Raw genomic sequence first — 25,179 nt, 5'->3', positions numbered from 1 at the left:
GCAATTAACTCCTTGTATGTTACTGTGAAGTATATTTCATTAGTCTTATATACATACATAGTACATTATACATTGTATTACTCTTGCAACACACCATCCAGTTTTGGAAACCTTTAATCATGGCAAGGGCCTAGATGGTTCTCCAGTCATTGTTATCTCTGAATGTTGTATAGTTGTAGGATTGGTAAAAACAGCTGCATGAGCCTGGAAGAATAAAAAGGGAACAGGACAATCTGCAGACAAGTGAAACAACTGAACCTCTGGAATGTACTTGGTGTCTATCTGGACTTTTGGGCTGGTCCTAGACTCCCTCTGTTTCTGTGGGCTAGTTTTGGACTCCTGCTGTTCCTTTGCCCTCGACTCAACCTCCATGATACCTCTGCAGAAAAGTGACCCTGACAGATTTGTTAACCCGGGGAGCACCACTAACAACAACTATCATTCCATTGGTGGGACCAAAAACGTGGATAAACTCACTCACCATATATACAACTACAGATTGTTGGTTACACAATGTCACAATTATAATCACACCTCCTATAGTTGGTGCAAGATCAAAACCCCTTCCCCCTTTAATTTTTTTAAAAAAAAGGATCCCTATCATATTACTCTCTGGCACATCAATGACCTACTCCCCTCTGTGATTGGCAGCTCCCTCTGTTAGTTCAATGTCAGTGTTAGACACTGCTATCTGGTGGTAGTCCTTGGCAGCCTGCAAACTTTACCTGACATCAGAATAGTAATCATCTCTGTGGCAAAAGAATCAGTGGATGTTCTTGTCTTAAACACTCGCATTAGATTGGGAATCAGTTTTTTTTTTTTTTTGTGTGTCCTTAAAGTTTATAGGGTCAATAGCTTTATGGGGTTTTTTAAAGAGGAAATGGCATGTATAACCTTAGAGATAGATAATAGGTAGGTTGGGGAGTATTAGGGTCGTCTTTGAGAATATAGAGACAGGTGTGGTAGGTGGTCAACACGTAACATTGTTCCCCTTAAAGTTGAACAAAGCTTCATTACCACTCCTAGCCTTCATGACCCACAGTTTTCTGGCCAACAAATGGGATGCTCTATTTCTCTCACAATAATATTTCTGATTAAGACGACTACATTTTTGTAAATACACTTCATTGAGTAGACACTGGATTCATCTCTTAATTTAATACATTTTTAAAGAGGTCAATGTCATGGGGGTACAGTTCATGATTCTAGATTATTAAAGGGTCAGCTCTCACATTATTTATGCTTAGAGGCTATCTGGATTGTAGGCCCATGAGCACAGTCTTTAAAACACACCAAAAATTAGTGATGTAAGAAATCCATCAGAGAAGACTGTAAAGTAGTAAGAAAATAGTTACACAATCTCCAGAGCTTAGCAATCTACCAATATTCCATTGAAGGATGGTCAGACCAATACCAAATTGGAATCACAGCTCAAATTGCTGTGAAGTCAATTTATCTGTGAAGGATAATGTGAATATCAGGGTATAATTCCTACCAGTAGAGTGAATCACCCATTACACGTGTAACAGGCTATATTCTGAAAGCAGCTGCCGAAAAGTCCTGGAAAGATCATATTACTAAGAGGTGCAGTAGCCGAATGGAATCTTTCCATGTTTGAGTTTGCGACAATGTAAATGGTACCTAAAAGTCTGTACAAACTTTCTGGACTGCTTTAAAAAATGTTTTCTAGAAAACACCATTTGCTTGGAGTTGGAAGCATATGGAAAGACAAAAGTAACCTCTCTCTCATGCAGCTTCTCTACCAGCTGGAAATGTCCAAAAGGAGGTAGTCATATTTAAAGGGGCAATGACGATTGACTAGGATCATTGAATAGGATTGCTACACCTGCCTTTTTAACAGGACCATAAGCAAAATAGCCTTGAGTATAAGGGGGGTTACAAAAGAAGAGTTGAGACAACTGAACAAAAGCAGTTTCTTGAAACACTACAATATAAATCTTATGTTAAGCAAAGTAGTGGAAGGCCATCCTACTTTTATTGGGTCAATTTAAGACTGACATTGTTATTAATCTAATACACAGATTGCTAAGAACTCCACCAGGCAGCACTCTCTGGGAAGTTATTAAGATAATGTAGGAGTTGACCAACTCCCCCATTTTATTTTTAAAATAATCTATGTCGTCACACAATTCCTGAACATCTTATTTCAGCTCTCTAATAAAGGAAGTTAATATTCAGAAGTAATATATGTTTAAGTTCTCACAGAAGCTGTTACATTTTGCGTACTGTTTTGGGTTCATTAAGTCCTCCATACAGTAGCTCTGTCAGAGGGAGTACTGCAAGGTGGCGTAGGAGGGAGGGAACCTGTGACCTAGGAAGGGCAAGCAGTATAGCAGGATAGAAATGTTACAGCAGAACTTTTGAAAAGCAGCATGTGAAACAGTCATGGAAAAGTTTGGTTTTCTAGGCACCAGTAATGAAAACTGTGTAAATCCCAAAAGAGAGAGCACCGGAATGACACCAAATGATTGTTAAGACTTGTCAGCCAGGAAAATGATGACTTAAGCAAATGGTACGGTGGTTGCCACAGTAGTTTAGTAAAGAAGTAAGTACAGCCTTTCTTTAATGGTAAATATCGGGAAAAGCCAATCCAGATGGTGTCTGCTTGTGTTTTTAGCTCAGATCCAAAAAGAAAGGATGTACTAGTGAAGCTATAGGAGAAATATTAGGCCTCAAATGTACACAGTAGTCTATATGCTGCATAATATGATGCCTGTCAAGACCTATAGTGTGTCACAGCAGAGCTCCAGACAGAAGCAAATAACTTTCTCCACTCTGGGTGCTGTTCCCTAAGCCACGATTTAGGCTAAACTGAGCGAGAATGAGAATCTGGGATTGAAAGGACGAGCCACAAATCCAGTTCCAGAAACTATGCTTAGATTCTGGAGCTTTAATGTTGTGCATCCTGTATCATTAGCAGCCAGGCCTCATGCCCTGTCAATACAATGTACTCTGAACAAAATGTAGATCATTGAACCCTCTCTAGACTTAGCTTTGGAGCTTTCTTGTGTCCTTAAATAGAGCACATATCATATGGGGACTAAAATCATTTTGTGTTTTGCACAATATTCCTGAAGCAGTAATGTCATTTTCTGAATAAAAATAAGAGTAAATGCTTTTCTCACTTCCTTAGGGCTTTCTTTTGTACCCACACCCCTTCCATTAACCGCAAACCTCCTTAATGAAGCCTTAGCATTGAGGTCTGGTTGCATAGGACGTACTGTAGGGTCAGTATCCTACATGTTATATTACTGCTTCATTTTCCCAGCAAAATGAGATTTTAAAGTCCAGTGCTTGTAATAACCAGTCTGTGAACTTTTATATACCTATATTTTCACACAAAAACATACATAATTATAAACAAAATTATATGAACATTATTTTTACCTATTTTGCAGTTTCAAGGTATGATGTCTCTTAGAGTGGAAGAAGAAAAACCATCACTCAGCTCAACCAAGATAGCCAAACTAGTAGCAACAAGCCAACGGCAGCAGAGGATGAGAGCTCCCCTGCAAACTATGGAAATTCTACAGTCAGACAGAGCCCTGGCAACCTCTGATACATCTGCCGCAAGCCAGGTATGGAACTGTATTTTCACATTAATAAAATCAACTTGCATGAGATATCGCACAATGTGTCTGCATGAACAAGTAGCTTTGTGTGGGTCTTACCTTGAGTGGAGGTATCCTTACGTGACATGGGCATATCTGGGTGGCGACCATGTGGATACACTGGACAGATGCATCCATTGGGAATGTCATGGAAGTGTCTTGGATATGTAGCTCAACTCCATGCTTGAATGAGGCAACCGGACAGAGATGGAACACCCATTGCAGACAGAGCTTTTGCACCCAGCATCGGGTGGGTGAAAGTGCAAATACTAATGATGATAGACGTGCAGGATGATAAAAACAGTGTGTGGAGTGATTCATACGCATATAGATTGTCAGGATTCTGATTTTGTCTGTTCCCGGAGGGGGCACTAGTGGGTCAGTGTTGGAATGACGTATGAAGCGTGGAGACTGAATAAAGTCCTGCGCATATGCGCTGATGTTTAATAAACACAAAGGTCACAGAACAATGATATAATAATAAATGGTACGTAGCATTGGTAGTAGCAGAACTGAAATGATAAACGGTAACTGAATCCAAGGTGATGATAAAAAGTCTCTGGCAACACAAATATATATTGGTGACAAGTTGATGGCAGAACGCAGAAGGTTTAAAGCAAATAAAGTCACTGGTAACACAAACATGAAATAACTTGATAAATGCTAATGGTTTGGAAAACAGAACTCCGGTAATACTTGTAAAAGCACACAGTCTGATAACTAAACATGGAATGACTTGGTAAATAAATGTGAAAGGTTTAGAAGACAGAACTCCGGTAATACGTGTAAAAGCACACAGTCTCTGTAACATAAAAGTTCTTTAGCCAGGCAGGAGACAGTCCTAACTCAGCAGGCTTGTTAAGTGCTGGATGCAATGCACAGAATGGAATGCTGGTAATAAGGTGCACAAGTTAGGCAATGAATAACACCTGAGGAGAGTCTCTTACTGCTGATGAACTGTGGCAGGCTGTGGCTGGAGTTTGTAGTTCCACAGGAACACTGGAACAGGGAAACAACTTGGAAATGCCAGAAATAGGAGATCGCTGGAAACAGGGGATTGCAGACTGGAACTGGAACTGGAATGGAACAGCTGGAACCTGTAGTTCCACAGGTCCAATACACTGGGGAATCTCTGCAGACAGAGGACTGAAGACAGGAGACGCCTGTTCAAAGGATGTGACGCATTGTCCAAGGCGATGAGACTGAGCCAGGAACTGGAGTTTATACCCCTTGGTCTGTGATGATTGGATGTTGCACATGGTTGCCTACCCTCCCGCATTCCGCGGGAGGCTCCCGTTTTTTACCTGCCCCTCCCGCTGCCCCGCTAAACCTCCGGGTCCTCCCGGTTTTTCAATAATTATCGCCGAAAATGCGGTCTGCGCATGCGCGATCTGGAATGACAGGGGGCGGGGCCTAAACCGCGACGTCATGAAGTGGATCCTCACACCCCGCCTGCAGTAGCTCATTTCAATAACATGCAGCCCATATAATGACGTCGACCGTGCAGGCCACGCCCCCAGCAGATTGCAGTTTTGCGAGTCCTGAATGCCGGGGGGGTGAGGCCTGCACGGACGACGTCATGATAAGGGCGGCATCCATTCAAATGAGCCACAGAGGACGGGACGCGTTGCGGCCGGTATGTGCTGTGGGGAGCAGACAGAGGCATGCTTTTAAATAAACTCCTAAACATCCCCTCAGGCCTCATGACGTCGCGCTGCAGACCCCGTGAAATAAGACAAAGCGGGCGGAAATTTAGGGAACAGAAGCTGGTATTAGTATTTAAATAAACGACACCCACCTCATGACATCATGGTGCTGGCCCCGCCCCTTGTCATTCAGGACTCGCACATGCGCAGATTGCATTTTTGTGAGTCCTGAATGCCGGGGGGGTGAGGCCTGCACGGATGACGTCACAATAAGGGTGGCATCCATTCAAATGAGCCACAGAGGACGGGACGCGTCGCGGGTATGTGCTGTGGGGAGCAGACAGAGGCATGCTTTTAAATAAACTCCTAAACATCCCCTCAGGCCTCATGACGTCGCGCTGCGGACCCCGTGAAATGAAACAAAGCGGGCGGAAATGTAGGGAGCAGAAGCCGGTATTTAAATAAACGACACCCACCTAATGATGTCATGGTGCTGGCCCCGTCCCTTGTCATTCCGTACTCGCGCATGCGCAGATTGCATTTATGCGAGTCCTGAATGCTGGGGGTGGGGCCTGCATGAGTCACTTCAATACCGGCCACTGCAGGTTTCTGGGTGGAATGGATAATCATATTGGTGACCGCATAAGGTAAAAAATGGACGGTCGCTAGCATCAGGTAGAGGCAGGAGCAGAGTGGTGGTCTCTCTCTCACCCCTCTGGTAGTATATACTATTACAATTAAAATGTAAGTTTATTAATTTATTTATTTTAAACTGCATCATGGAACTGCATGATGGCCGGGGTGGGCTGTGATTAGCGGTGCAAGTGGGCGGGTACGGGTGGGTACGGCGTACCCTTAAGAATTTAGCCATGGGTACGCCGTACCCACGCCAACGGTCCGACGCTACTCTCCGCCGCTCCCCTCCCTACAATGCCAGGGGTGGGTCTTCACTGGCGACGTCATGACGTGTATGGTATTTTATGTAAATGTCTCCCACCGCGGGGTTCCGTGCAATGGGCAGCGGTAGCCGATTGGAAGCGGCTTTTTTGTCGGGCATGTCTGGCTTTTCTGGGGGGCATGTCATGTGTATCTGGCACTGCTGGGGGCATATCATGTGTATCTGGCACGGCTGCGGGGCATGTCATGTGTATTTGGCACTGCCGGGGGCATATCATGTGTATCTGGCACTGCTGGGGGGCATGTCATGTGTATTTGGCACTGCTGGGGGGGCATGTCGTGTATCTGGCACTGCTGGGGGGCATATCATGTGTATCTGGCACTGCTGGGGGCATATCATGTGTATCTGGCACTGCTGGGGGGCATGTCATGTGTATTTGGCACTGCTGGGGGGCATGTCATGTGTATTTGGCACTGCCGGGGGCATATCATGTGTATCTGGCACTGCACATTATGTGTATCTGGCACTATACTGGAGACATTATGTGTATCTGACACTATACTGGAGACATTGTGTGTAAGGAGGGGGCTTATCATGTGTATCTGGCACTGCTGGGGGGCATGTCATGTGTATTTGGCACTGCTGGGGGGGCATGTCGTGTATCTGGCACTGCTGGGGGGCATGTCATGTGTATCTGGCACTGCTAAGGGGCATATCATGTGTATCTGGCACTGCTGCGGGGCATGTCATGTGTAGCTGGCACTGCCGCGGGGCATGTCATGTGTATCTGGCATTGCTGGGTGGCATATCATGTGTATCTGGCACTGCTGGGTAGCATATCATGTGTATCTGGCACTGCTGGGGGGCATATCATGCGTCTCTGGTACTGCTGGGGGGCATATCATGTCTATCTGGCACTGCTGGGGGGCATATCATGTGTATCTGGCACTGCTGCGGGGCATATTATGTCTATCTGGCACTGCTGGGGGCATGTCATGTGTAGCTGGCACTGCTTTGGGGCATGTCATGTGTAGCTGGCACTGATGCGGGGCATGTCACGTGTAGCTGGCACTGCTGGGGGGTATCTGGCACTGTACGGGAGACACTGTGTGTAAGGAACACTACTGTGGCTGTTATGTGTAAGGCTGCTAATTGTGTGTGCAGAGGGGGTGTGAAAAGATATTTATTGCTTGATAATATGAAGTTGCGAGGCCACGCCCACTTTTCCAGGACACACCCGGAGTGGAAATAGATACACCCATAGGTAGAGCTAGACACGCCCCTTGGGTGGAACATGACACGCCCACTCAATGGCGTGCCACACATTGGGGGTCATTCCGAGTTGTTCGCTCGCAAGCTGCTTTTAGCAGCTTTGCACACGCTAAGCCGCCGCCTACTGGGAGTGAATCTTAGCTTATCAAAATTGCGAACGAAAGATTCGCAATATTGCGAAAAGACTTCTCTGTGCAGTTTCTGAGTAGCTCGAGACTTACTCTTCCAGTGCGATCAGTTCAGTGCTTGTCGTTCCTGGTTTGACGTCACAAACACACCCAGCGTTCGCCCAGACACTCCTCCGTTTCTCCAGCCACTCCCGCGTTTTTCCCAGAAACGGTAGCGTTTTTTCACACACTCCCATAAAACGGCCAGTTTCCGCCCAGAAACACCCACTTCCTGTCAATCACATTACGATCACCAGAACGAAGAAAAAACCTTGTAATGCCGTGAGTAAAATTCCTAACTGCATAGCAAATTTACTTGGCGCAGTCGCAGTGCGGACATTGCGCATGCGCATTAGCGACTAATCGCTCCGTTGCGAGAAAAAAATAACGAGCGAACAACTCGGAATGACCCCCTTTCTGCTAACATTTACAATCTCCCTGAAACTACTTTTCAAAAGTAGGCAAGTATGATGTTGCATCTCTGTGAGAACACACCCGCTGGATTAGGTGTTCAGATCAGCTGTGAGTTAGCTGAAGCACTGTGTACTCTAGGCTGCAGTAGACTGAAAACTAGAAGTGAATTGAACTGCTGGAACCTGTAGTTCCACAGTAGTGATGCGATGGAGAATGCAGATTCCTGACATAGATGCATGTATACTTGCCTAGATCGGCTGATAGTTACATTAGCATAAACTGGTGAGTAGGCTGCTGCAGCTTATACAAAGGCTCCCTCAGGTCAGGTCTGGGTCTCCTAATACCTGCTCCGTGCTGTGGAATTAGACCCACCCTGCTAATTCTACCACCAGACCTCTGATTGGAAAATAGGATTTTAAATACCTACTGGTAAATCCTTTTCTTGTGGTCCATAGAGGATACTGGGGTCCACATTAGTACCATGGGGTATAGATGGGTCCACTAGGAGCCATGGGCACTTTAAGAGTTTAATAGTGTGGGATGGCTCCTCCCTATATGCCCATCCTACAAGACTCAGTCTAGACAGTGGTGAGATCTGAACAAGCACACACACTACAAAAGGAAAGTCGTGCTAACTAAACTTGAACATGAACAGCAACAGCTTAATCAAATACTTAACCAAGTAACGAAGCAGGAAACACGAAGCACTGGGCGGGCGCCCAGTATCCTCTACGGACTACGAGAAAAGGATTTAACGGTATGTATTTAAAATCCTATTTTCTCCTATGTCCTAGAGGATACTGGGGTCCACATTAGTCCACATTAGTACCATGGGGATGTACCAAAGCTCCCAGAACGGGAGGGAGAGTGCTAAGGTTCCTGCAGAACTGATTGACCAAACTTTAGGTCCTCAGAGGCCAAAGTATCGAACTTGTAGAACTTAGCAAACGTGTTTTAACCAGACCAAGTAGCCGCTCGGCAAAGCTGTAGAGCCGAGACACCCCAGGCAGCCACCCAGGAAGAACCCACTGAACGAGTAGAGTGGGCCTGTACAGATCTTGGAATCGGCAATCCTGCTGTGGAATAAGCATGCTGGATAGTTAGCCTTAGAAGCAGGACACCCAATCTTGTTGGGATCATAAAGCACAAACAGGGCGTCCGATTTCCTATGACGAGCTGTCCTCTTCACATATACCTTCAAAGCCCTCACAACATCCAAGGACTTTGAAGTAGCTGAGGTGTCAGTACCACAATAGGTTGGTTGATATGAAATGCTGATACAACCTTAGGAAGAAACTGCTGATGCATTCTGAGTTCAGCTCTATCCTCATGGAAAATTAAGTAGGGGCTGTTATGAGACAATGCCCCCAACTCTGACACACGTCTTGCTTACACCAAGGCCAACAGTGTGACAGCCTTCCACGTAAGAAACTTTACATAAACCTCCTGTAAAGGCTCAAACCAATCTGATTGCAGGAACTGCAACACCACGTTAAGATCCCAAGGAGCCGTAGGAGGCACAAAGGGCGGTTGGATGTGCAGAACCCCTTTCAAGAATGTCTGAACCTCAGGCAGGGCAGCCAATTGTTTCTGGAAGAAAATGGACAAGGACGAAATCTGGACCTTTATGGAGCCCAGGCGTAGGCCCACATCCACACCTGCTTGCAGAAAAAGGAGGAAACGCCCTAGTTGAAACTCTACCGCAGGAAACTTCTTGGATTCACACCAAGACACATATTTTTTCCAAATATGATGGTACTGCTTAGACATTACTCCCTTCCTAGCCTGGATCAGAGTAGGAATCACCCTGTTCGGAATCCCCTTCTGACGCTCAACTTCCGTGCCGTCAACCGTAGCCGTGGTAAGTCTTGATAGACGAGCGGCCCCTGCTATAGAAGGTCCTCGCAAAGTGGAAGAGGCCTCGGATCCTCTATTAGTAATTCCAGAAGATCCGCGTACAAAGCCCTTCTTGGCCTGAAACCTTGTTCTATTGAGAATTCTTGGGACGAGCGGAAGTGGAGGAAACACATACACTGTCTGGAACACCCACGGAGTTACCAGCGCGTCCACAGCCACTGCTTGTCGGTCTCTCAACCTGGAACAGTACTGCCGGAGCTTCTTGTTGAGACGAGAGGCCATCATGTCTTTCTGAGGTATTCCCCACTAGCTTGTCACCTCCGCAAACACCACCGGGTGGAGGCCCCACTCTCCTGGATGGAGATCGTGTCTGCTGAGGAAATCTGCTTCCCAGTTGTCTACTCCCGGAATGAAGATTGCCAACAGCACAACTGCGTGTTTCTCTGCCCAGAGAAGAATTCTTGTTACCTCTGACATTGCAACTCTGCTCTACGTTCCGTCCTGTCAGTTTATGTAGGACACCGCCGTTACATTGTCCGACTGAACCTGAATGGCTTGATCTTGAAGAAGATGTGCCGCTTGTAGAAGGACATTGTATATGGCCATTAGTTCCAGCATGTTTATTAGAAGGATGGCTTCCTGACTTGACCATTTTCCCTGGAAGTTTTCCCCCGGGTGACTGCTCCCCAACCTCTGAGGCTTGCATCTGTGGTTAGAAGAATCCAATTTTGAATCCCAAACCTGCAGCCTTCGATCAGGTGAGAAGTCTGCAGCCACCAGAAAATCCTGGCTTTCGGCGACAGGCGTATCCACTGGTGCATTTGAAGATGTGATCCAGACCACTTGTCCAGGAGATCCAGCTGGAAGAATCTTGCATGGAATCTTCCGTACTGCAGTGCCTCATAGGCGGCTACCATCTTCCCCAGTAGGCGAATGCACTGATGAACCGATACCCAGGCTGGCTTCAGGACATCCCAGACCATTGACTGGATCACCAAAGCTTTTTCCAATGGAAGAAATACCCTCTGTACTTCCGTGTCGAGGATCATCCCCAAGAAGGGATGTCTCCTTGTTGGTTCCAAATGTGATTTTGGAAGGTTCAGAATCCATCCATGATCCTGGAGTAGTTGAGTTGAGAGAGCAATACTCTGCAACAACCTTTCCCTGGAAGATGCCTTTATCAGTAAATCGTCCAGGTATGGAATAATGTTCACTCCCTGCTTTCGGAGGAGGAGCATGACCTTGGTGAACACCCTCGGTGCTATGGAGAGGCCAAATGGCAGGGCCTGGGACTGGTAGTGACAGTCCTGTAGTGCAAATCTGAGATAGGCCTGGTGAGGTGGCCAGATCGGAATATGAAGGTACGCATCCTTGATATCCAGGGATACCAAGAATTTCCCTTCCTCCAGGCCTGAGATTACCGCTCTCAGAGACTCCATCTTGAATTTAGGGTTTCAGTGATTTTAAGTTTAAGATCGGCCTTACCGAACCGTCCGGTTCCGGTACCACGAACAGGTTGGAATAATAACCTTTGTTCTGTAGGTGAGGTGGAACTGGAACAATGACCTGTGTTTGTATCAATTTTGAATTGCCTGTTGCAGGATTGTACTTTCTTCCTGAGAAGCTGGTAAGCCTGATTTGAAGATTCTGTTAGGTGGGAGATCTTGAAACCTCCAGTCTGTACCCCTGGGCAACAATCTCTTTGACCCAGGTATCTAGGCATGATGTCGCCCAGATGTGACTGAAATCTTTTAACCGTGCTCCCACCTGCCTGTTCTTCAGGTAGTGTGGTCCACTGTCATGCCGAAGGCTTTGAGGAAGCAGAACCCGAGGTCTGCTGCTGAGAACCTGTCGCTGCAGGTTTTCTGGGTTTACCTCGACCTTCTCTGAAGGCAGTGGAGGATCCCCTGGATTTGTTTTTAAATTTTGCTATCCGAAAGGACTGCAGTGTAGGTGCAGGATATGATTTCCTATCCGGTGTAGCTGCGGAATGAAGATATGTCGACTTACCCGCCGTTGCCTTGGATATCCACATATCCAGTTCATCACCAAACAGGGACTCACCTGTAAAGGGCAGGCTCTCCACGCTTCTCCTGGAGTCTTAATCCGCAGTCTATTGGCGTAGCCACAGTCCTCTGCGTGCCGAAACTGCCATAGCTGTAACCCGTGCGTTAAGCAGGCCAATTTCCTTCATGGCTTCCACCATGAAGCTTGCAGAATCCTGAATTTGACATAATTGTAAGTCAATTTCACTCCTATTCATTGAATCTAAATCATCAATTAGGTTACATGACTATTTTACAATGGCCCTAGAGATCCACGCACAAGCAATAGTGGGTATCTGGGCCACGCCTGCATCTGTGTACAGTGATTTGAGAGTAGTCTCAATCTTGTAGTCAGCCGTATCCTGTGCCAGGGATAGGTAAAACAACCTTTTGTGATAATCTAGACAGAGGCATCCACAATAGGTGGGTTTTCCCACTTTTTCCTATCCTCCTGAGGGAAAGGAAAGGAGATGAGTAACCTTTTAGGGCTCTGAAAAATTTTCTCTGGGTTTACCCAAGTTCCTTCAGAGAGGGAGTTTAACTCCTTTGATGCAGGGAAAGTAACAGAGGATTTCTTTTTTACATTAAAATAAGACTCCTCATCATCAACAGGTACCTTCTCTGAAATATGCAATACATCCCCAATAGCCTCAATCATAGGTTGCACCCCTTGGGTGAGAGCTGCATCACCTTCCCCCCCCCCCCTTCCCAGATCCACCTCACTGTCCCCTGTATCTGAGGCATCATCATCAGTGTCCGCCTGCAATATCTGGCCAGTGTACGCTTTGGGGATACATGGGTGGGGTGAAAGGCGCAGTTGCGAGGGCTGAGTCTTTATTCATCAGATCCTCTACAGATTTTCTTAAAAACTGCGTCTCCTTCTCAGTATGGGATAACTTTGTAGAAATATTGGAAATCATCCCCTTATGGAGTCCACCCACGGGGGTTTGGACCCAGAAGCCTAAGAATGTGTACTGTTTTGAGTACATTGTATAGACTCTCCAGGAGAAGAGAAACACTCTGCTGTACAAGACACACAGTCTTTTGACATGGTAATGTGAGTTATATGCGCATACACACACACACACACACACACACACACACACACACATACACATACGAGAAATGTCAGACACAATTTCCCACAGAGTCCTACAGAGAACCACAGAGTATGAGGAAACCATCCACACAGCGCCCCTTCTTAGCTAATAATAAAACTAGCCAGACGCAGACTATCTACCCTTAATATGGTATTTAGTACTAACAAACTTGCTCCCCCCCCCCCCCCCCTCTCTATAACCCCCTGGTACTGCAGAGGTAGTCTGGAGTTGATGTGGAGGGACAGCGCTTCCCTGTTAGCATCCTCTGTATAGCTCTGCAGGGAGAAAATGGCGCTGGTGAGCTGCTGAGTCCGCTCATAGTGAAGCCCCGCCCCCCATAATGGCGCTCGGCTTCCTGCATTTTCTTTATATTGGCCCGAGGTATTTTAGTGTCTGACAGCGGGTTAGAATCCCTGTTAGACGATTAGCCAGTGTAGGGTGTCAGCAGTGGCTCAGCGCGCCCCTCAGTAGCGTCTAACACACACACACATGTGAATTCTGAGCCTCCTGGAGCACAGCCTGCACCCACCACTGTGCTCCTACCCTTGTGCCGCCATACCTGCCGGTGACCCGCTAACTGGGACGCAGGTGCTGTACTCATCACTCTTCATTTCTTCTGGCTCTGTTAGGGGTGGCGGCGTGCTGTGGGTGGGTACGCTCGCAGTGGTGGGGCTTGTGAATAACTCCCTCAGGAGCTCAGTGTCCTGTCAGCGGAATAACGGGACCATTAACTCTTTAGGAAGTTGGGTCGTTCTCCCCCCTAAGTCCCACGAAGCAGGCAGACTGGTGCCAACCAGCCATCTGTAAAATAACAAACGCAAAATAATAAAACTAGAAAATCTCCTCAGGAGCTCCCCTAGCTATGATCGGCTCCTCCGGGCACATTTTCTAAACTGAGTCTGGTAGGAGGGGCATAGAGGGAGGAGCCAGCCCACACTATTAAACTCTCCTAGTGGACCCGTCTATACCCCATGGTACTAATGTGGACCCCAGTATCCTCTAGGATGTAAGAGAAATGTTAATCCATTTGGGATCAGTATGATTTACTGACTGATGGGATGCCGACGGTCAGAATACCGACAGCGGCATCCCATCCACCATAATCCTGAGAGGCCACTCTAAAGTACCATAACCCTCCCCTGCCCCCTCTCTAACCCTCCCTTGTGGGTGCCTAACCCTAACCCTCCCTTCCCCACTGCCTAATCCTAACCCTCCCCGCTTGATGCCTAACCCTAACATCCTCTTCTATGTGCTTAAACCTAACCCTCCTTCCCTGGTTCCTAACCCTAACCTTCCCAGACTTGCACCCTAACCCTAACCCCCTTCTCCTGCCTAAATCTAACCTCTCTCCCCCATGCGGCCGGATGCCAGCTGAATGGACATTCGGGATTCCGGCTGTTGGTATTGTGACTCCGGTACCCGAGCGGCGTCGATATTTAGAGGCTGGGCTTGCGGCGTCCTTCGAGATCCCAGCGTCGTTATATCGACCGCCAGGATCTAATTCGTCTGGGAACATAACTGCATCCCATCCATTTACCTCATACCTTCATCTTATGCAGCTACTATGCCTTGCAGCAGATACACTTTCTATTGTGACCATCCTAAATCTGTGCAAGGAGTCACACCTGGTACTATACAGAGACACTTGATCTCATCACTGGCATGGAGATTGGGGAATAATACCTTGTACACAAGGATTTATCAGGTGTGATTTCAGTGACTGTTCTATCAGTCTGTTACATTAAGGAATCAATAACATTGGCATTACCTTTATATGTATCCTAGTATCTCAATATTGGACTACACTTATTTTGGAATGTGCAGTTGTTTAGAATACTAAGAGACTCATCCAATATCACTACTTTTAATTTTATTTTCATTATTATTATTATTATTATTATTATTATTATTATGAGCCTTACATTGTTGTAATATGTATGCTTATTATGTTTATAGATTTTGTACTGGTTACATGTGGGTCTACATATGGTACCTTTTAATGAAATATGGCCTTGAGTCATGTTTGTAAGTAAAGCAAAAAAAGCAAGTAACTCTGTGTCTGGAACAAACCATGCTGCCATGCAAGGGAAGCAAATACATTTATATTTTTTCTGTGCAGGGTAAATACTGACTGCTTTTGCTTGTAGCCCACAAATGTTAAACGTATTTTTAATCTGCAATTAAGATTTCGATTTGAAGTTGCACACACCTCACCAAAATCTAAATCTCTCTACACGTTACATCTGCCCCACCTGGAGTTTGACATGGTTTTTCCCAGTTGCTTGCTTTTTTGCTTTACTTGCAATGTGAATTCTGAGCCTCCTGGAGCACAGCCTGCACCCACCACTGTGCTCCTACCCTTGTGCCGCCATACCTGCCGGTGACCCGCTAACTGGGACGCAGGTGCTGTACTCATCACTCTTCATTTCTTCTGGCTCTGTTAGGGGTGGCGGCGTGCTGTGGGTGGGTACGCTCGCAGTGGTGGGGCTTGTGAATAACTCCCTCAGGAGCTCAGTGTCCTGTCAGCGGAATAACGGGACCATTAACTCTTTAGGAAGTTGGGCCGTTCTCCCCCCTAAGTCCCACGAAACAGGCAGACTGGTGCCAACCAGCCATCTGTAAAATAACAAACGCAAAATAATAAAACTAGAAAATCTCCTCAGGAGCTCCCCTAGCTATGATCGGCTCCTCCGGGCACATTTTCTAAACTGAGTCTGGTAGGAGGGGCATAGAGGGAGGAGCCAGCCCACACTATTAAACTCTCCTAGTGGACCCGTCTATACCCCATGGTACTAATGTGGACCCCAGTATCCTCTAGGATGTAAGAGAAATGTTAATCCATTTGAGATCAGTATGATTTACTGACTGATGGGATGCCGACGGTCAGAATACCGACAGCGGCATCCCATCCACCATAATCCTGAGAGGCCACTCTAAAGTACCATAACCCTCCCCTGCTCCCTCTCTAACCCTCCCTTGTGGGTGCCTAACCCTAACCCTCCCTTCCCCACTGCCTAATCCTAACCCTCCCCGCTTGATGCCTAACCCTAACATCCTTCTATGTGCTTAAACCTAACCCTCCTTCCCTGGTTCCTAACCCTAACCTTCCCAGACTTGCACCCTAACCCTAACCCCCTTCTCCTGCCTAAATCTAACCTCTCTCCCCCATGCGGCCGGATGCCAGCTGAATGGACATTCGGGATTCCGGCTGTTGGTATTGTGACTCCGGTACCCGAGCGGCGTCGATATTTAGAGGCTGGGCTTGCGGCGTCCTTCGAGATCCCAGCGTCGTTATATCGACCGCCAGGATCTAATTCGTCTGGGAACATAACTGCATCCCATCCATTTACCTCATACCTTCATCTTATGCAGCTACTATGCCTGGCAGCAGATACACTTTCTATTGTGACCATCCTAAATCTGTGCAAGGAGTCACACCTGGTACTATACAGAGACACTTGATCTCATCACTGGCATGGAGATTGGGGAATAATACCTTGTACACAAGGATTTATCAGGTGTGATTTCAGTGACTGTTCTATCAGTCTGTTACATTAAGGAATCAATAACATTGGCATTACCTTTATATGTATCCTAGTATCTCAATATTGGACTACACTTATTTTGGAATGTGCAGTTGTTTAGAATACTAAGAGACTCATCCAATATCACTACTTTTAATTTTATTTTCATTATTATTATTATTATTATTATGAGCCTTACATTGTTGTAATATGTATGCTTATTATGTTTATAGATTTTGTACTGGTTACATGTGGGTCTACATATGGTACCTTTTAATGAAATATGGCCTTGAGTCATGTTTGTAAGTAAAGCAAAAAAAGCAAGTAACTCTGTGTCTGGAACAAACCATGCTGCCATGCAAGGGAAGCAAATACATTTATATTTTTTCTGTGCAGGGTAAATACTGACTGCTTTTGCTTGTAGCCCACAAATGTTAAACGTATTTTTAATCTGCAATTAAGATTTCGATTTGAAGTTGCACACACCTCACCAAAATCTAAATCTCTCTACACATGTTACATCTGCCCCACCTGGAGTTTGACATGGTTTTTCCCAGTTGCTTGCTTTTTTGCTTTACTTGCAAATCATAATCAGTATCGCCTCAAATTTATAATTGACGTATACCCATTTTCCACCTTGGGATTTGGAACACAGTTCCAGAGCAGGCGAGACTCAGGACACACCTTGGCTCCGACCCTCCCTTTTCGCGGGTTGGAGTCCTTTACACTACAGACAGGTGCAATCGCTGGGAATCTCAGCAGCAGCATTAGCTCCAGTAGTTTCCTGCTCCGCCCCCTGATGTGACTGGTTCCGCCCCCGGTTCAGTGTCAGCGCAACAGGAACCAGAAAGTTAAGTCACTGTGTGCATGTATAAGGATCTCCCCGTTACACTGCCCCTTAACCTTGGTCCTTCCCGGGACCAACCCTGCAAGATATCCGGGTTGGATTCCCGAGCCACTAGATCTAAGTTCACCCTATTCCACTGGGCCGTGACCTGGGTTATAGCGGCAGTGGTATAGGGGTATTACCTACATTGTGACCCTGTGTCTAGCATCACAGGTGTAGGTAACTTACCTCATAAAATATATACAAGATGTTTTGTTTTTTTTGCACTGTTTATTGTTGTTGAAGTCACTTTTAAGATTAATTTAAGCAAACTGCATTGTAACGATTATAGCTCACATCATTCTGTAGAACTTGCATATGGAAATGCTTTAATTGGTTTTATTTCTTTACATGTATAATCTATTGAATATTTTATAATTATGTATTTCTAGAAGAAAACTATGCCCTTTCCTAAGAAATGTACTGTGGATTTCAAAGGTCTCTTGCATTTTGATGATAAAACCCAAAAGCTTTTCCAGTGTGATGGAATAACATGGAATCCCTGGTTAACTTCAGCCAAGGTACTGGTCTCCTACTACGTCATATTATGTTTGTTGATTGTTAGGAGTTTGCTTAACCAAGCAGGCTAAGCCTGGCCCATAGGGGTACAGAGGAAACCCCCAGTGGGCCCCACTGCCTGAGGGCCCACTCTCTCCTCTAGGGATCAGGTTTTACATACCTCCCAATATCGGGAGATGGGGAAGCGGGACGCCCAGGCACTGCGAAGCAATGCCTCGGCTGAAAGGGGCGTGGCCTATAGAAAAGGAACTCGTGATCGCGGTACTCCTGCAAAGCCATGCCCCTAGTTTTCATCACTGAGGGGGCATGCCCAGGGCTCTGTGAGCTGCTGGCATGCCCCCAGACCCTCTGTCTCCCGTGAATAGAAGCTGTACTGCTAGACAGAGCAGTGACTGACAGGAACCTCCCAACTGCTCCCCTCATCGTGGGACACTGCGACCTGCGGGTGTGACAGCGGGACAGTCCCAAACAGAGGGACTGTCCTGCGAAAAATGGGACAGTTGTGAGGTTTGGGTTTTAGACTGTGCACTATTACATTATCCTGCACAGGACTGTGGTGTATTCACTACAATGTATTGCTGTAATTAATCTGCTACATTATCATGCATGCACTATCAGTATTTACTATATTTACAGTATTTCTAATCATACAATCTCTAAAGGTGTGTACACACGATGAGATAATTCTGTAAGATTTTGACTCTATAGTCACATCTCAAGGTGTTATGCAGCTTGCGGTACCGATTCGATCCCAATAGGATCAGTATTGCAAGGCTAGATAGACTGTGCAGGCAAGTCAATCTTGACTATCTAGTGTACACAAAGTATAGTCAAAATTGGCACTTAGTCAAAATCGTACCTAGACATAATCGAAAGTACGGATAGTCAAACTCTGTGCCATCTGGGCTCTGGGGGAGTTGAAGGGAAATCGCATAGTCAAAATGGGGCATAGCAAGGATCTCACCGTGTGTTTGCACCTTTATACTTAGCCAAGCCTCTGTGGTGGATGGCCACACCCCTAAGCATGGGCCACTATCACTATATTTCCCGGTGGGTCCTTCATGCGCCAGTCCGACAATGTAACCAAGTAGTAAAACTTTCAACATTGTATACCAAATCTATTGGCCTTATACAGGTTTTATTCTACTATGTTACAGCTCACTTTCTCATTTGAATAAAGTTTTAAATTGGACCTGTCATTCAAATATAATGTTACAGTATATTACCTATCAGATAAGGTGATGTGTGTAATAAACTATACTCTCCTAACAGCATAATGCAACAGGAGAAAACAATTATCACAGTGTTAAATACAGTAGTGTGATGTGCCATCAACCAGTGAGAATTTATGAATGAAGAGTTGTAGTCAGTAATTCCTCTGTTATAATAAATTTAGATCAATTGTGTGAAATTGAGGTTCTATTATTATGCTGTCCTAAATGGACATAAATGAACACTTTGTTGAAAACAGTCTGCATGAAGCTCACCAGGAAGTGTGACAGACAACATACACACTTTAGAGGTTTGCCAAAGTCAGTTACTAAATGATGCAGCAGAGAAGAATGTTTGGAGACCAGTAAGTGTGTTAGACATCAGAGGTATAAAAACATAATGGGATAAATGTAAGAGAGTCTGAGTTGTTGGAGGTGCAGGACTTTGGCGAGAATGCCCATATTATTAAAGCAGCAATCATTTACAAGGAAAAATCAGGTTGGCTTTGCCGTGTAAATGATCGCTGCTATAAAAATACAGGAATTCTCACCCAGGGCCGGTTCCGGGGCTTCTGGCGCCCCGGGCGGCATTAGGGGGCGTGGCTTCATACAGAAGGCGTGGTCAGTTCTGCCCCCTGTACTGTAGTAGGATGTGCAGTGCGCGTTGACGTCATCGCGCACCGCACAGCAAAGGTCTTCTCCACGAAGGAAAACTAGACGCTAAGCGTCTAGTTCCCTTCGTGGAGGGGACCTTTGCTGTGCGGTGCGCGATGACGTCAACGCGCACCGCACAGCAAAGGTCCTCTCCACGAAGGAAAACTAGACGCTAAGCGTCTAGTTCCCTTCGTGGAGAGGACCTTTGCTGTGCAGTGCGCGATGACGTCAACGCGTACCGCACATCATTACCATTAAGGTCCTCTCCAGGAAGGGAATCTAGACGCGTAGCGTCTAGTTTCCCTTCACAGCGGGCAGCCCACGAAGGGAAACTAGACGCGTAGCGTCTAGTTTCCCTGGACAGCGGGCCGCAGCAGCGGGGGGCACCACAGCAGCAGTGGATCTTGCCATGGTGCGGCGCCCTCCGGATGGCGCCGGCGCCCTCCGGAAGGCGGCGCCCCGGGCAAAAGTCCTGCTTGCCCGTGGCAAGATCCGCTACTGTTCTCACCCAAAGTCCTGCACCTCCGGCAACTCTGACCCTATTACATTACCCCATTATCAGCATTTGGCTGGAATACTTTTTTTTAGACATTCAGGAGTGAAGTGGAGTTGGTAGACTGAATAATGCAAGCCTGAAAAAAGTATGAATGGAAACTGAATGATACTGTTTAATGAAAATTATACTTAATAATAATTACAGTAATTTACAGAGCTGCCGCTTACAGTGTCCCTCCTTACGGCTTACAGTGTCCCTCCAAGCCCCCACAATGTCCGAGTGCAGCCAGGCCCCCACAGTGTCCCTCCATGTCCCTGCACTTACCTTCTTGTCTTCTGGCTGCCCACCGCAGCTTCTCTGCAATCCTGCTACCGTAGGGTGTGAGCAGTGTGGGGCTGCAAAGCGTCATGCGTGGTGCACCTCAATAAATAATAAAAAACTTTATTGCACCGGCCACCGCCTGTGCAATAAGTACAGTGGCTCCCGGGATGGACCACGTAGCTGCCTACTGATTATTCTACAGCACAGGCAGCGGTCACAGCTAGGTTTGCCTGTGGCAGTCTGATCACTGACAGTCTTATAGTGTGATGCCGTCCTGCGTCCGTCATCGCAGGACCCGTTCCCACATGAGCAGATGTTGATGCGCACATGACGCAGCAATGCCAACCACATCTAAATGACCGCTAACATGTATTAATGCACTTCGATAGTGTATAGATTAAAGTGGTGTCTATTTACAGAAGGTTTTATATCCCGTAGTCTTTCATTCCAACTTGTTACTTGAGGAATTTGCTGAAAACATTTTCTTTTCTTAATGGGAACATCCCCTTTAAGCTGTGCTTCTATTATGCTCCTATTACTGTATTTCATATGTTTTGGATTTACTGTATGAATCAAGAAAACACTAAAAACAATTAATAATAACTAATAAAAACCTAAAAATGACATCTGACATACTTTGCAGGTTTACGATGATTCTACTTCCATAGTTGTCACATTTTTGGTGCAGGATTTCTAGTAATTATCCAGAGTCCTGGAGCAGAATTTACAGCTACACACAGTACTGGCCATATTAGTGCAGTTTCTACATTGTGGCTTCCCATAAGCTCCGTTATTCAGCTAAGCTCACAATAAGGTGGCTGAGCCCATATCCTGGAAGGAAGCCATTTTTCTATCAATTATAAATTGTATATGTTTCAGGCAAGAAAATGTCCATTTGGCTGGACTCCACATGACAGCAGCTGCTACAGGCACATCACTGAGCAGAAGGCCACATGGATCACCGCAGCCCGAATATGTCGGGAACAGTAAGAACATTATAGTGTTTTCTGTATTACTTATAAAGTAATCATCCTGTACGCAGCAAAGCTCAAACATTGCCATTCTTTATACATCACGTTTCTTATATTTCCTACACTAACATTTATTTTATCTGTCCTGTATTGTACAAAGGAAAATAAAAGTTTGTATAGCTATATTAATGTTAATACATGTGGTACATTGGACCTTATTCAGCTTCAGTTGCAGTTTTGCTATTTTAGAATAACTTCAGCTGGCTGTGATCACATGCTGGGGGCCACCCAGCACAGGGCAAGGCCACCCAGAATGCGAATACACAGCAACAATGCGATCACAATTCAATTGCGATCGCATAACTGTTTTATGGATGCCAGGCTGTGAAGGCAGACGCAGAGCCTCCATTTATCGGGTCGCATCAGCCGCGTGTCATCCTGCAGCCGCCCGGAACCCACCCCAGTTTCCGACGGCAAGCCTACCCAACTTCGCGTTTCCACCCTGAACCTCCCCTGCCTGTCAATCAGGCAGAGGCGTCTGCACAAGTCAGATGCAAATTTAGTGATGAGCGGATTTGGTTTTACTCGGTTTTACTCGGTTCTCAAAACGGCATCTCATTGGCTATCCAAAACACGTGACATCCGTGAGCCAATAAGATGCCGTTTTGAGAACCGAGTGAAACCGAGTAAAACCGAATCCGCTCATCACTAGATGCAATCGCATCTCACTGTGTGCGCATGCGCAGTATGGCTGTTGCGTGTGTGCACTGGGCATTAATAGATCAGTATGCGATCATACTGAATAAGGCCCATACGTTTTAGTTGTTGTTTCACAGAACTTAACATTACAGTAACAGAAAACACAATTCTCAGTACACACTGCAGACAAGATGAAAGGAAGCAAAGGAGTAGTCGGCATACTACTAGGGAAGAGATAAACAGTAATGAGTGAGAGGAGATGCAGGAATAGAAGCTCGGTACTTAGGAGAGAGCTGTAACTGAAGTGCGAGAGAACAGGGCTGTAAGAACAGGATGAGGGCACTGCTAAAAGGAGCTCGCAATCTAGGGGGTGGGGGGAGACAGACAGGTGACATGAGGTGCGAGCAAGCGAAAGGCGGCCTGATGGTGGGAAGTAAGCGAGGCATAGATGGCCAAGGCATGAGGTAGTGGGTTGGCAGAGTGGCCTCAAAACTAGGTTATGAGGAAGGGTACGCTGTGAACAGGTGGGTTTTCAGTGCCCGTTTCAAGCTTTGTAACGTCGGGGAGAGTCTAATAGAGCAGAGGGAGCTCGTTCCAGTGAAGGGCAGTAGCGTGGGTAAAATTTTGGATTTGCGCTTGATATGCAGTGAACAGGGTAGAGGAGAAGCGACGGTCCTTGGTCGACTGGAGTGGGCGGGAGGGAGAATGCAGGGAGATGAGGTTGGAGATGTAGGGAGCAGTGGAGTTATAGGGGGCCTTTATGTGAGGGTTAGGAGTTTGGAAAGGATTCTGTGGGGGAATGGGAGCCAGTGCAGGTTTTGTCAAAGGGGAGTGGCAGATGTGGAGCGGTGGGATAGGAAGATAAGTCGAGCTGTGGAGCTCAGAACAGATCGGAGTGGAGCGAGATGGGAGCATGGGAGCCCAGTGAGGAGAATGTTGCAGTAGTTGAGCCGTGAGATGATGGCTTAATATCGCTCTGTGCCTGCCACGTTCCCCGAGCACATGACATCCTGCAGAAAGGGCGGGGTCGCCAGCACAAGACTGGCCAGTGCATCCTCTGGATGCTCTGGAGGTAGCCGGGAGCTGTTTCACGCTGCAGCTAGTCAGGTGCAGGGACAGAGGGGCTCTGTGAGGTAGCACCACTTGCACATCCCTAGTTATAGCCTTGACTGTGCTGTAAGAGGGCTTCTCACTTAGGCACAATTCACTGATGGCGTGTCCATGCATTTGCAGGTTATGTAGAGTTGTTCATAAGCGCAAATACTTCTGTTTCCAGTCATATCTTGCGTACATAGTACAGCATTGATGGAAGTGTGATGATGAGTAGTACCTTACCAAGAGTACACAATCACATAGGACATGGGCGCACCTAGAGATGTGTACAGCATTTAATAGGGGTATAGATAAGCATTTATTCCATAAATGCAGTGCTGGAGTATGAACAATTTCTGCCTAGCTCTGCATCAGGGCCCGTGTCACCATGAAAACACTGAACAAACAGCTAATAGTAGGGTAGGTGCAGGAGTGAGCATTACATTGCACTTACATACAAGATGTCATGCAATAAGAGACAATATATGATGTTTTACTTTCTGTCAGCCACAGGGAGTCTTAAGGTCCATGCACACTGAAAGATATAACTGAACGATATGAACGTTCTCGTTCATTAATGAACGAGAAGTCGTTCATATCGTTCAGTGTGTACGTAGTCACCAACGATGAATGATACGCAGCCCCGCGCTCGTTCAACGTTGGTGCTGGGTTGCTAATGCATGCAAGCCAATATGGACAATCTCACTCCCCCCGTCACCTCCCCCCCGCTGCCGGGTCGCCCGCCTGCTGTTTCGGCCGTCTGACAGCTCGGCGGCAGGTCGCCGAATGTGTAGGGCCCTATACATGTCCTGGGCTGTGCCAGTAATAACGTAATGACCTGTCAATGTGATATTTTTTAGCCGAGAAATTCCACCAATGGAATAAAAGCATGTCAAATTATAATGTGACACATGGAAACAGTTACATGACACATTATTCTTTATTCTTTATTTAAGATACAGCATGAACTACAGTAGATTCCTTTGTATTTTAGCAGGGAAAAATAGGAAAAATCTAAATGAATGAAGTAGTTTGTCCAGAATGATAGTAAATGGACCTTGAAGTGATGTTTATACTTCATCCATCATCATGCACATTCCCTTCTGGGTCCGCAAACCTGCAAGCTGTTGTGCAAAGTGTGCATGTGGCCCCTTGTCAAAAGTGGAAAGTGTGCATACAGTACACCATCTGTGTGAGCACAGTTGTGCAAAGCTACATGCACTCACAACTCTAAGAGACAAAATAAAAAAATTGTGCTGGTGTGCATTTCACTGGACAATAATACCCCTTTCACAACGCACAAATAACCCGGTATCGACCCAGCACGGGTCAGCGTGCGGTGTGGAAGGGGCATAGCTGAAATCCCAGGTCGCCTGACCCAGCAATTCAACCCGGGAATAAAGCAGTGTTATACCCGGGTTGAATACCGGGTCAGTGGCTGCGTAAACAGGCTCCCGGGTCGATGCGTCCCGGGACCCGTTTACTTCAGCAGGGAGAGGTGGCGCGGAGATGATCTCATCTCCCAGCTCCACCTCCGCCCCCGCCGCTGGATCCGCCCCCGCTGCTATAGCAACGGGTCGGGGAAGCCTGCAGCAGCGGCCAATGCCGGATCCCACCTGGGAAGGAGCCGTTTCCAATTCCCGGGTGGGATCTGGCATTGGCAGTGTGAAAGGGGTATATATGAGTTTAATAAAAAATACCTACGTCATATGTATTTATTATGTATTCTACATTGAAATCAATACACTCTAATGAAAAATAAAAATAAATGTATA

The 25,179-nt window shown here is 46.3% G+C and overlaps 1 protein-coding gene across 1 annotated transcript in view; it reads left to right on the top strand.

The window, feature by feature from the left end:
• FREM1 (FRAS1 related extracellular matrix 1) overlaps positions 1–25,179 on the top strand; it is a 326,722-nt gene that overhangs the window by 292,202 nt on the left and 9,341 nt on the right. The window contains exons 32-34 of the mRNA XM_063914068.1: positions 3,420–3,599; positions 17,834–17,962; positions 21,522–21,628. Of these exons, the coding sequence (XP_063770138.1) occupies positions 3,420–3,599; positions 17,834–17,962; positions 21,522–21,628 (416 nt within the window). The remainder of the gene's footprint in view (positions 1–3,419; positions 3,600–17,833; positions 17,963–21,521; positions 21,629–25,179) is intronic.

This window comes from Pseudophryne corroboree, chromosome 1 (genome assembly GCF_028390025.1).
Source record: "Pseudophryne corroboree isolate aPseCor3 chromosome 1, aPseCor3.hap2, whole genome shotgun sequence".
Taxonomy (NCBI): domain Eukaryota; kingdom Metazoa; phylum Chordata; class Amphibia; order Anura; family Myobatrachidae; genus Pseudophryne; species Pseudophryne corroboree.
Note: the sequence above shows the minus strand (reverse complement) of the source record. Positions and strands in the feature narration are given on the sequence as shown.